The sequence below is a fragment of the Dromiciops gliroides genome, chromosome 1 (assembly GCF_019393635.1).
Source record: "Dromiciops gliroides isolate mDroGli1 chromosome 1, mDroGli1.pri, whole genome shotgun sequence".
Lineage (NCBI taxonomy): Eukaryota > Metazoa > Chordata > Mammalia > Microbiotheria > Microbiotheriidae > Dromiciops > Dromiciops gliroides.
This window is the reverse complement of record NC_057861.1, coordinates 435552993-435566126: the sequence shown is the minus strand read 5'-3', so window position 1 is coordinate 435566126 and position 13134 is coordinate 435552993. Positions and strand designations below refer to the sequence as shown.

The following is a 13134-nucleotide window of genomic DNA, read 5'->3' as shown; positions in this document are numbered from 1 at the left end:
AGGAGGGAAGGAAAATGGATTGGGGAAAACTATACATATGTGTGTATACATACACATATATAGTTTTTACGTGCACACACACACACATACATATACACATATATATTTCAGAAATGACCCTTTTTCTATGTATGTGTGCATATGTATATATGTATATATAGTTCACAAATAACCTCTCTTTCTTTCTCTCTTTCCACACATATAGTTTCCCCCATACATAGAGAGTTCAGAAATAATCTCCTTCCTCCCTCTCTTTCTTTCTTCCTTTCTTCCTTCCTTCCTCTCTTTCTTTCTTTCTTTCTTTCTTTCTTTCTTTCTTTCTTTCTTTCTTTCTTTCTTTCTTTCTTTCTTTCTTTCTTTCTTTCTTTCTTTCTTTCTATACATAGAGGTCAGAAATAACCCAGCCACTTTTTTTCAGACACTACTTTAAACTTCCTAAATTGAGATCTTTTCAGTTATTAGTAAGTAGTTAAATAGTCAAATAGAGTTTCATTACGTTCCATTCTCCTTGGTTTCCTTCTAGAGATAAGATAACAGTAGTGAAGTGGTTCTGAGGCAGGTAGGAACTGGAATGAAAAGGAAGAGAAGCAAAACTTTATTAGTAGGCTCTAAAGGGTATAGCCAACCTCTCAATTGTTGAGTCATTGGGCACATGCAAGGTCAGCCAGTCAGTCAATAAACATTTTTTAAGTGCCTACTCTGAGCCAGACACTGTGCTAAGTGCTAGAGATACAAAGAAAAATAAATGACTGTAGTTGCTTGCCAGAATCTCTCAGTGTAATGGGATCGTCTAAAGTTTTGCCTGTCATCATGGACTGAACTTTAGAGATGCTCAGAGATGTTCACATTGCCTCTAGAACAGGGGTTCTTAACCTGGATCCCTTTAGCAGTCTGGTTAAGTTTATGGATGGACCCCTTCTCAGCATAAAGAAATGCTAAATTTAGGGTAGAGGTTAGTAATTTAAAGATGTGTTTTTTCCCTATCCAGCTTCATAGACTCCTTGAAATCTCTCCATAAACCCTTTGTGTGTGTGTGGGGGGGAGGGGGTCTGGATTCCAGTTTAACAACCTCTGCTCTAGAATCATCCCAAAGTTGCTTGAGATCTCAAACATGACATTGTAATCTCAGCAGCTTCCACTCAAAGGGACCCTGATCTGCCTTCTTCTCCTCCTGGTCACATTTCACAGGACTTTTGAGAGTTAAGCTTCCACTGGGGCCCTGAGAGGTCCTGGGGCTACATCGGCCTATAAGCAGCAAAGCATTACTGTCCCAGGGCAATCCCTTATCTAGTACCACTTCTGTCTCTCACCCCTTGCTATCAGTTTTTTGAGTCACAAAGGCTCAGAAATGGACTGGGTTGGAACAGGATGCCATCTCCAGACATACACTCCCCTCCAAGCCTGCCTAACCTTGCTTTTGTATACAGCCTTACCCTAGCTGCAGTGTATTCTGGTCTTTGAGAAACCTTGAGGGTCAGCCTTAGAGGCCACAGGGAACCATGAATCCAGTGTTTTACCAAAGTCAGGGTTCTAGTCTAGGTCCCCAGAGAAGAAGTTCCATTTGGTTTTGTACCAGGTAACCTTTGGCCTTGTGATTTATGATTTTTTTTGTATGTAAGATAATTTCCAAATTATTTTCAATAAGAAAGATTAATTCTTTGTTCTTTGTGGGTGGGAGTTAGAGATTGTTTTAAAATTATATAGTGTACTTTCCCCAAGGTGTAGTAGTTATTTGTATTTACAACAACAAATCTTATATTTTTATTCATTGTAGGCTGAATACATAGATTTTCCAGGTTCGTCACAGGCAGAGGTGAGCTTCCTCTACCACAAATAATTCATTTACATCTTTCACTTAGGTAAATTGAACTTTCAAATTTAAAATTAAATTTAAAAAACACGTGACCGTATTGATCTTATATTTCAGATTATACAAGCCATCCAGAACTTAACTCGTCTCTTGTATAGCCTCCAGGTAATGATCCCTTTACTAGTTTTGACCTTGTAAATGTTTCCCTTCATGTAATTTGTCTTATTTGATGATTCCTGGATTTGAATAATTAGAGCTTTTCTAAAGGAAAAGAACCTTCAAAGTATAAGGAGCAACTCACCTAGAAGAAACAAACTGACTTGGTCTTGTGTTCTAAGTTCTTTTATAAAGCAGTTTGCCCCTTTTCCAATGTTGTAAAATATGCTTTTGTAGGAGCCCTAGTCATGTTAGTGGAGCATCTCACTTCATGCTTTCTTTAGAATACTTATGTTCTTTTGTACAGTTATCCCTTCCACATTGTGGGGTTAGGGGCGTGGCACCCCTGCAATCCAGAAAATCTATGTAAAATATTTTGGCCCTCCCTTCATACCAGAGAAGAATTCTGAATTAGTATGGTATTAAAATATAAAATATGTTGATATACAATGCTATACATATGTTTTATTCATTTCTGAATTTTTAAACTTTTTCTGTGTTGTCAGCTGACCTTCACATGTCATCTGCAGCTTCCACAAATATATCAAAACTATGAAGGGGAAAGTCACGATGGGAAAGGGATAATGGTATATCTAGGCTTGGAACTTTTAGGATGACGTTTGACTACACAAAATTGTCAGGCTTGATGATCAGCCCTTGGCAAAACAAGGAAGAGGCCCAGCTCATTTGCTTGTTCTTCCTTTCTGTCTTTCCCTCTTTCATTTAATTATCAACTTGACTTAAGACAAAGAAGACAGTGATCCTATAAGAACATATTCAAATATTGCTGCTCACTGGTTCTTGATGGAGGGAGGCATTTCTTGATGGACCAGTATTCATGGTCCCCATTCCCTTTTGTTCAGTCTTGACAAACTACTCAAAATCAAATTATGGATTGAGGGTATGGTAAGGCCAATTAATTTTTACAGCATATCAAATAGAAATGACCCACAGGAAACAGGATCAATATTGTGTCCAGGTGGCCTCTCAGAACCTTTAATCTAGTCTGAGGACGGGGCCTCATTGAGAAGTAGTATGGTGGAATGGATAGAGATCTGGCCTTAGAGTCAGGAAGATCTGAGTTCCAGTCCTGCCTCTGAACATTCTGGATGTGTAATCCTGGACAAAACATTACCCTCTCTAAAGTTTCTCAGGCAACTCTTAGTGACTCAGTAGAGTCTCTAAGATTATATGTTAGAGATGGTGCTAATCTGCATTAGTAACAGGATTTTCTTGATTCAGAGTTCCTTATGCCAATGAAATCAGAGATCTTACCCCATATATGAAAGTCATGTTATATATAATGTAACTTCATCTTTTTCATCTGTGTTTCATATATTTCTTTCATTCCGCAAGCATTTATTGCCTACTCTGTGGGTTGTTTTTCATCCTCTCTCTTTTTTCTTCCTTCCTTCCTTCCTTCCTTCCTTCCTTCCTTCCTTCCTTCCTTCCTTCCTTCCTTCCTTCCTTCCTTCCTTCCATCCTTCCATCCTTTCTTTCTGTCTGGCTTTCTATCTGGGTTTCTTTCTTTCTGTCTTTCTTCCCCAGCGTTTATTTTTTGGAGACAGTTGGGGTTAAGTGACCTGCCCAGGTCACACAGTTAGTAAGTGTCTGAGGCTGGATTTGAACTCTGGTCCTCCTGACTCTAGGGCTAGCTGCTCCTAGTTCTTTTTGAAGAGGACCAATGACATCACAGGTAATGTCTTAACTTGCACATGAATTTGATTTAAGTGAGGCAGAGGTACACAGGGACTGTCCTATGTACTAGGGGAGATCCCATTATTGTCCCCATAGAATTTACAGTCTAGTGGAAGATAAAGCATAAACAGATAATAAGAAAAATATATAACATGACACAAACGAGAGCATTAGAGAGTTGCAAAACAAAGTTCTTCTAGAGGACTGGGGTGGGAAGCTTCATCAATGGCCAGCACATAGAGGTAGATATCATGGAGGAAGTAGCATTGGAGTTGATCCTTAAAAGATCAGTAGAAATAAAAAAAAAATGAAAGTTTTCATAGAAAAAACAGTGATTGGTTTAGATAACCAGCATAGGAGAAAGGTTAAAATAGCTTAAAAGCTATTAAAACTGCTTAAACTTAAGGCTGCCCTAAGACTTTTGAGACCCTCTGTATACTTCTTATAAACCCAGATTCCTAGGAAAAACCTTCATACCCCTTGCCTCTCTTTTCTCTTCTCCTACTTACATCTTAATCCCTTGTAATTTGGCTTCTAATTCTACCACTCAACTAAAAATGCCCTATAAGATGGTATCAAGGATCTCTTCACTGTAAAATCTGATAGCTTTTTGTCAGCCTTCATCCTTCTTGATCTCTGACACTGTTGCCCACCTCAATACTCTTGTTCCTTAGCTTTCATGATATCATTGTCAGCTGTTTTTTCTTCAGATGTGTCCCATGGTTCTTTCTCAGTTTTCTTTGATGAACATCCCCAAGGTTCTGTCCTCATTCCTTGTTTCTTGTCCTTCTACTCACATTCTCTTGGTGATCACATCGGCTCTCAGAGATTTGTCAGCATCTTTTAAAAGCTAGTCTTAGTCTTTCTCCATAGTGCCAGTCCCACAGCATTAGCTTTATGATGTTTGTCTCCATCTAGATATACCTTAGACCTCTAAAACTCAACCTGTCCTGAGGAAAATGCATTGATTTTCCCATTAAAACCATGTTTCCTTTCTATTTCACTTCAGAACATCATTAGCCTTATAGTCACCCTGGCTTGTCACCTTGGAGTCATCCTTCACTCTTTCTTTTCCCTCCACTGCCTTGTTTTTCTTTTTTAATTTCTATGACATTTCTTACAACCACCTCCTTCTCTCTGCTCACATGGTCAACACCCTAATTCAAGTACTTATTACCAGTTTCCAAGCCTAGAGGTATCAAACACCAGACATCTAGGAAGGTTAAAATGTAATTGGGTGATATTTAACAAATTAAGTAAAAATACAATATAACATAGGTAATGTTAATTTGTGATGTTCTAACTCAGTACCCAGTAGCAGAGATCCTTATGAATAATGTAATGGTGAGTTTGACACCACCTGCCTCCACTCTTGTAACAGCCTCCACTTTGGGCTTCCAGCTTTCCCTCATCTCTTCTCTCTAATTCATCCTTCACATAGATATCAAAATAATTTTCCTAAAGCACAAATCTGACCATGTCACTTCCAAGAACCTTCAAAGAAACTCCAGTGACTCCTTAATGTCTCCATGATGAAATACAAACTTGTCAGCTTTGCATTTCAAGTCCTTTCCAAACTTAGTTCACATTTCTCTTCTTTACTCATTCTACATTCTGACCAAATTGACCAACTCGCTGTTAATTGAACTCAACCTTCCATCTCCTGTCTCCACGTGTTTCCATAGGCTGTCCCCATGATAGAAAAACACTTCTCTTTACCACTGCCTCTAAGAATCTCTAGTCATCCTCAAGGCCAACCAACACACATGACACTTCTGGATATCTTTCCTGCCCCAACCTTCCCTTTAATGATGAATGCTCATTTCTTCCTCAAATTATCATGCATATGCTATTTATTTATTGACATATTACATTTTTCAATAGAATTTAGCTTCTTGAAGGCAGGGAACATTTTTGTTTTGTTTTTGTAGCGCCAAGACCCATACCACACTGCCTGGCACCTAGTTGGCACTTAATCGATGTTTGGTGGGTTGGATAGGATTGGAAGGTACCAGATGAACACCAGGAATCTCTCTCCACCCTTCCTCTCACTCACTGGTTTCTTTCTGTCTCTTTCCAATTTTCTCCATTAGTGAAGGTTTCCTAAGGTCTCTTTCCTTCTCTACCCAAGGTCACCCTTCTTTCCTCTTTGTCCAGATGCAAACATTCCCAGTTATTGTATTATGAATTACTACTCCTATAAGAGCCAACTGTTGAATGGTATTAGTTTTAAACATGACCCAAAGTTCTTTAGTTTTAAAAAAAAGTGCCCACACGTGGGATTCTCTCAGTCAATTCTCCATATTCCTAGCATCTGCTATGTGGAAAGCTTAAAAAAAAGTTCCAAGAGGTGTGGAGAAAAATGTGAATTTGGACCCCAAAGAAAACAATAATGTCATATCCAGATACATATCTATGCAGAGACCCAGCATGTATTCATTTTGGGTTTATCCTTTCCCTAATCTTTCACACTTTTAAAATGGGAGCTTTTAAAATTAAAAGCTGCCATGGGCATTCACTGAGATTTTCTGGTTTTGTCAAATCCTTCAAAATCTTGGCAATTTTTTTTTAGGGATACTGCCAAATTTTTCAAAGTCAGATACTATAATGCAAAAGGATTTTTAAATCTAGTTAGTAATGTCCTGTGGATTTGTAAGTTGTCTATTTGTCCTTAATCATCCCAGCCTCCTGTAAGCAATCAGTTAAATAAGTTCTACTCAATGCTTTATGCATGGCCTTCCAGCTATGGTGCTGAGCAAGACCAGTAAGCTTAGTAGCTGAGATCATTAACATAACCATGGGAAGTAGTCCTAACTCCTAGTCTCAGAAGAGTCCTTATAGTTTAGCAAGATATTATTTGTCGGTGAATGCCAAATGACTCCCTTGCCTTTTTGTGTCCTTATGGAGCCAGTATAGCTAAAGAAGGACTCCTTTTAGGGGTTAGGAGGAGAGTACCATTTGGTCTTATAATTTCACATACTCAATTCCTGCATGATAGATTTATTTAAATGTGGTCAAAGGAGCAATAGCAAACTACATTTCTGATGTATGGATTGCTTTCTCGCTAATGTTCCTCCATATAAATCCCCAACCAGATCTTTAGAAAAGAAATTGAAGAGTCAGCTTGAAATATTAAACTCTCTTGCTTCTCTGGGCTTAATAAATGCCTGTTGATTGATTGATTAATAAAAGAGAACTGAAAGGGATCTTAGAGATTGGCTAGATAGAAGTTTTTAATCTGAGGTTTATGAACTTGATTTTTAAAAAAGTTTGGATGACTGTATTTCAATGTAATTCATTTTCTCTATAATGCTATGTATTTTATATGTGTAAAAACATTATTTTAAGAAGTGGCCCAGGGGCAGCCAGGTGGCACAGTGGATAGAGTACCAGCCCTAGAGTCAGGAGGACCTAAGTTCAAATCCAGCCTCAGACACTTAACACTTACTAGCTGTGTGACTGTGGGCAAGTCACTTAACCCCAATTGCCTCACTTAAAAAAAAAAAAAGTGGCCCATAGGCTTCACCACACTGCCAAAGGGGTCCATGATACAAAGAACATTAAGAAGCCCTTATCTAGGTGAAAACTGAACTTTACATAGATTAAGGGAATTTAAGAAAAGTCAGAACAATAGGAGGTGGTGGGAAGTTAGTGGCCCTGAATTCTGTTTCTGTATGTTTTTAAGCAACCTGAGAATAAGGTTTGTTTCTGGTATTTGTATCCCTGGGGCCTACTCCCAGTGCCTGGTACACAGTAGGTGCTTAATAAATACTTGCTGATTGATTCTTAGTGAACGGGTAGCCTGCACCCAGAGCTTTAATGATGTGGGACCCTTTTTGGTTTTGTTCTTCCCCTAAATCAGGCTGCCCTGACCATACAAGACAGCCACATTGAGCTCCATAAGCTAATTCTCCAGGAGCATGAGAGAATACCTCATGGTCTATCTCTTCGGGGAGGGCTGCTCCAGGAGCAAGAAAAGTCCCGCCACTTGGAGAAGCAGCGGGAGGAGCTGGCCAACATCCACAAGCTCCAGCATCAGTTCCAGCAGGAGCAGCAGCGATGGTACCGCAAGTGCGACCAGAGGCAGCGGGAGCAGGAAGCAAAGGAAAAGTGGCTTCAGGAGCGTGAGAAGGAATGCCAAAGTCAGGAGGAGCTGCTCAGCCGGAGTCGGGGGGAACTGGACCATCAGCTCCAGGAGTATCAGCAAAACCTGGAGCGGCTGAGAGAAGGCCAGAGGATGGTGGAGAGGGAAAGGGAGAAGGTCAGGATCCAGCAGAGTCTCCTGTGTCACTGGAAGCACAGTCGGCAGAGTAGTCTCCCTGCAGCCTTTTCTCCAGGAAACAGTGAGGTATGGTTTTGGGAGATGTGTGCCCACTGACAGTCGGAGAGGCTTCTTAATTTAGGGGTCCCATTAACAAGACAACATGGCGGTTCAAAGGCCACTCTAGGGCCATTTCTGAAGAGATACTTTTAACTCTTCAATGAGAGTTCGGGTGCCATGTTAGAGTTTATTTGTAGCCATTAGAAGTCTTAAGGACAGTCTGTCTACTCATCCATCCATCCATCCATCCATCCATCCATCCATCCATCCATCCATCCATCCATCCATCCATCCATCCATCCATCTATCGATCAATCTATCTATCTATCTGTCTGTCTGTCTATCTATCTACCTACCTGTCTATCTGTCTAGCTCTCTATCCATCCATCTATCCCTACAAATAGATCGATACAAGCTACTAGATTGATCTAATCTCTCTTTCCTTTCCTCCCTCTCCCTTCTTCTCTCCTTCCTTCCCTTCCTCCCTCATCTATGATTTTACTAAATCTGTTATTTCATTGATGTAGGGAGCTTCTGGTATGTGAAACTATTTCACTAAGTCAGATGGATGCCTGCTCTGGAATTTCTAGTCTTACATAACTCTTTAAGCATTGGATAACCTGGAGCACTGAGAAGTGACTTTCTCATAGTCACCCAGGATATGTCAGAGGTAGGATTTGAATCCAGGTCTCTAAAGCCAGATCTTTATCTACTGTGCCATGATACTTTTTGGAGATAAAGATATAGAAATGGATATGCAAACTCGATCCATACCTATGGCTATGTTTATGCAAAATGTAATTTTATATAATATATTAAGCTTCACAAATCTTTATACACTTCTCTGTGACAATGAGAAATGGGAATCAGAAAGGCTCACTTTTTTTAGATTCTTTTTAGACGTTTTTCCCCTTAGGAAAGAAAACAGGTTGATAAAGAAACATTTATCTTCTAGACAAGTGGTGTCAAACTCAAATAGAAATGGAGGTTGAGGAGGCACTAAATAGGATGTAAGGATCCCTGCAGCTGCATATTAACTTATAAAACCACATATTAACATTTAATCTAGTTTTATTGTATTTGAATTCATTTTTGTTAAATATTTCCCAATTGCATTTTAAAGTAGTTCATTTAGACCCCTGCTCTAGATGAAGCGTCCTTAACCTGGGGTCTGTGAACTTTTTTAAAAAATATTTTAATAATTGTATTTCAATATAATTTGTTTCCTTGGTAATCCTATGCATTTTGTTTTATACATTTAAAAATATTATTCAACAAAGGGGGCCCTAGGTTTTATCAGATTGCCACAGGGGCCCATTATCTCATACTAGACCTTTCCCTTGTGAAGATTTCAGCATCTTGTAATTTAAAGAACCTTCTCATGTCATCATTCAGAGAACCCTCAAGCCATATTTTGTTCCCTTTTTGTTAGCTCGGGCAGTCAACAACTGTTGGGGGCAGCTGTGGTATAGTGGGTAGAAGGTCAGCCTTGGCCCCAGGAAGACCTGGGTGTGCATCCAGCCTCTGACACACACTGGCCATTTGATGATGGACAAGTCACTTAATCTTACAGTACTCCAGATACTCCTGAAGATTCTAAGGTATAGAAGGGTTGCTGATCTGTATAAATGGAGGGAATGTCTACAATGGGAGTTCGCTGCAACAATAAAATCACAGGTCTGGACCAAACATAAATATTCACAACTGATCTTGTTTAGAGATTAGATCAGATTTCATTATTTCTATTAAAACTTTCCTCCTTTTAAAAATGTTTTATTAATGTTCTTTTTTATATCACTGTCATTTCTCAATGACTCCACTGTAATAAATAAGTAAAGGTAAGCAAAACAAATCAGCACATTGGCCATGTCTGAGAATGTATGTCTCTTTCTTTTTCCATAGTCCACTGCCTCACTGCTGAGAGGCAGGGGGTATGTCTGTACTGAAAATCATCAGTGCCCTGAAATTATCATTGATCTCTGTATTGGTGAGATATCTCAGTCCCTCAGGGTTGCTTCCTTTATATCGGTGGTGTTAAACTCAAATAGAGGCAGGGCCACTCATCATTCATAAGGATCCCTTTGGGCTCATATTGATTAAAAAACCAAATATTAACATTATGTTTTCTATTATTTTTATTTATTTTGTTAAATATTTCCCAATTACATTTTATTCTGATTCAGGCTGCATTCATGAATGTTGTGACCCATTGGAAGCAGGTTTTATGCCTCTGCTTTCCATGATTATGAAGATGCTTCTCTTCATGTTAATTTGATATTTATAAGCACAAAATAATTGAACTAATGACAATGGAGATTTATTTAATTGATATGTAAATGACTAGTGATGATAAGTAATCTCTTAGAAACTTTCCACTGTATTTTCTTCTCCAAGGATACATGGGAAATTAAATATTTTTCTGTGATTTACTTTCTTATACAAAACCTCATTTTTTTACATGGTCCATTCTCTAAATTGCAAAATTTGATTGCAAGTTGATCAGAGATGTTTTCTGTTGCATTTAATTTTCCTTTCCACTTGAAAAGTAAAGCATCTTCCTTCTAAACCTATGATAAACATATAATACATGCTCTATACATATAATAAATGTTCTGAACATATAATAAATGCTCTGAACATATAATAAATGTTCTGTTATAATCTTGGATATAGTTTTCTTTTTATTATTTGGCAAAAAAGAATATTTTTTTCTAATTCCTTTGATCCAAATAGAGTAGAAATACAACTTAAAGCACATTTCTAATTGTTGTTTCAGGATACAATATGCTAATCAAATTAATGTATTTAGCTCTAGCTTCATGAGAAAAGAGGAGAGGAAGAAGAGATTAGGGGTCATAGCACTCTTGCTTCTTCCCTTTTATTGGAACTAATATAATAAATTCTGTTCTTGGGAACTGTCTTGGGAACAATATTGAAAGTGAGCTACTAGAGGAACTATGACATTTTCCCGTGTGATTTCTTGCACAGGTAACAGGCCTTAATCGTTCGGACAGCCTCTGCCATGAGAATTCATTCTTTGTAAATGAAGCGTTAGTACACATGTCACTCAACACTGTCAACAAATCAAACTCATCAGGAGTGCACCAAGATATCATATACCCCTTAAATATCTCAAATCCTGATTTAACAAGGACTAGTGAGAACCAGACAGACCTCAAGATGGACATTTCTTATCACTCTGATGTCACTCACGAACTATGGAGAGCTACTGACTCTGGTCATCAGGCACCTTCTCTCCTCCGGGGCAACAAGGATTGTTGTAACAACGGTAATTAAGCCTTTTAAAAATATCCCAAAAGTTATTTCTCTGAGTGGCTCCACCTCAGAGTAAAACAAAGTTAATCCCAGAATATGAATAGATGGAAATTGGTGAATTGCATAATGTAATGTACATTTGTTTAGGGGTGGGGAGCAGGGGTGGACTGGGAGAAGGGAGAGTCATAATTGGTCAATAATATAGAGGCCAGTGGAGGTTGAGTTGGTATCTGTGGCAGGATCCATTTGAGATGCTCTTGGTTATAACATCAAGTCTAACTACTAGAAATGTTAGAATATCTTTATTTGAAGTGGTGAGAAGCAAAACAGTTGAGTTAACAAAACAAATTGTAATGACATAGGTAGACTTGGAGGCCTGAAGGCTAAATGAAATCCTGCACTAAAAGAAATCCTCCCCTGTCCCCATTCCAAGCATGTTTGCTCAGCAACTGTTAGTAGAGTATTCCCTTCCTCAGCTCCTACTCCGGAACCTAGGGCATGTTTTCATGGAAGAAGCATTGGGCACAGAGCCAAGAGACTTTGAATCAAGTCCCAACTCCAATAATTATTCTTATTATTCCAATAACTTATGTTGAACAAGTCACTTGACCTCTCAGAATGTTTCCTCATCCATAATAATATAATATTTTGACTCTCCACCTCACAAGATTGTTGTGAGGAGAGTACTTTGCAAACCATAAAGCCTATATTGAATATGAGCTACTATTATTAACTGTGAGTAATTATTTCTCAGAGGAGTCAGGAGATACAGGTTGTATTTGGATAAATGGTGGTTGTAGGTCCAAGCCCAGGCATTTTCCTTCTGTACAGTGAAATTTCTTTTACTGCTATTAAACATCAGAAATGAAACGCTAATACAAAAAAAAGGTGTTGTGTCTCCATAATTGCCTCATAATAGCACAATTTTCTAGTCCCATTAAAATGTTTTCCAGATAAAAATGAAAAGGCAGCTATGTTACCATGCATCCAAATGAATCAGAACTATGGCTATTATATATTGAATTCTGTGGGATACAGAGGAGGGAATGAGAAGAACTTGAAGACCTTTTAGTAGAAAACAGATGGCATGCTACAGAATTAGCAAACGGCTGGCCCCAGGGGAATGAAGTAAATCACCCACCACAAGATGCTCTAGAAACATAAGACTCACAGTTGTGTACTAATATTTCAGAACAGCACAGCCATATTCTCCTGTGCATTGTGTTGCTTTTGCAATCTGTAGTTGACCACCATCCATACCATGGGCACAACTTCATAGACATTTCAGCTCCTGTTACCTCATTTTGCAAACCTATCACTTTCTACCAAAACTTAGACAAGTGTCTTGAAAATACTATTAGAAATTCTCATTTTTCAGAAGAGAAGGAAAGCATTTTTTTGGTAGAGTGTCATTTATGTATTTATGTATGACATTTAGGACAAATTTGTGAGATTTTTGCCTTAGGTTCCATGGAGGTCAGAGAGCATTTTGAACACCATAGATGCTAAGTAAATGTCGAATGAAGGGGAGACACTCACTCTACTTGGCTGTAAAATTTTAGTTTGCAACTTTTCTAGAACTGTTCCCATTCATGACACATGGTCAACTACAGGCTTAAAGGAAGACTTTTCTGGCATGTGTTGCTTTGTTGTAATGATTGGTTGTTGTCCTTTGTAATCAAAAAGGACCAAAATGACATCACTATGTTGGGTCAATATATAGTGTGTCTGACTGTGGGTGATCAGACCAATACGAGCTTGGAAGACTCTGCTATGGGTCAGGCACAAATAGTCCATGAGAACATTTGGAGTGGAAGGAAAGTGTGGGAGAGAAGAGGTATTAGCTCAGTGTTTGGGATGTATTTGTTGTAAG

The 13134-nt window shown here is 38.6% G+C and overlaps 1 protein-coding gene across 1 annotated transcript in view; it reads left to right on the top strand.

The window, feature by feature from the left end:
• ARHGEF28 (Rho guanine nucleotide exchange factor 28) overlaps window positions 1-13134 on the top strand; it is a 392384-nt gene that overhangs the window by 341438 nt on the left and 37812 nt on the right. The window contains exons 34-37 of the mRNA XM_043976410.1: window positions 1775-1813; window positions 1928-1975; window positions 7527-8012; window positions 10974-11274. Coding sequence (XP_043832345.1) covers window positions 1775-1813; window positions 1928-1975; window positions 7527-8012; window positions 10974-11274 — 874 coding nt within the window. The remainder of the gene's footprint in view (window positions 1-1774; window positions 1814-1927; window positions 1976-7526; window positions 8013-10973; window positions 11275-13134) is intronic.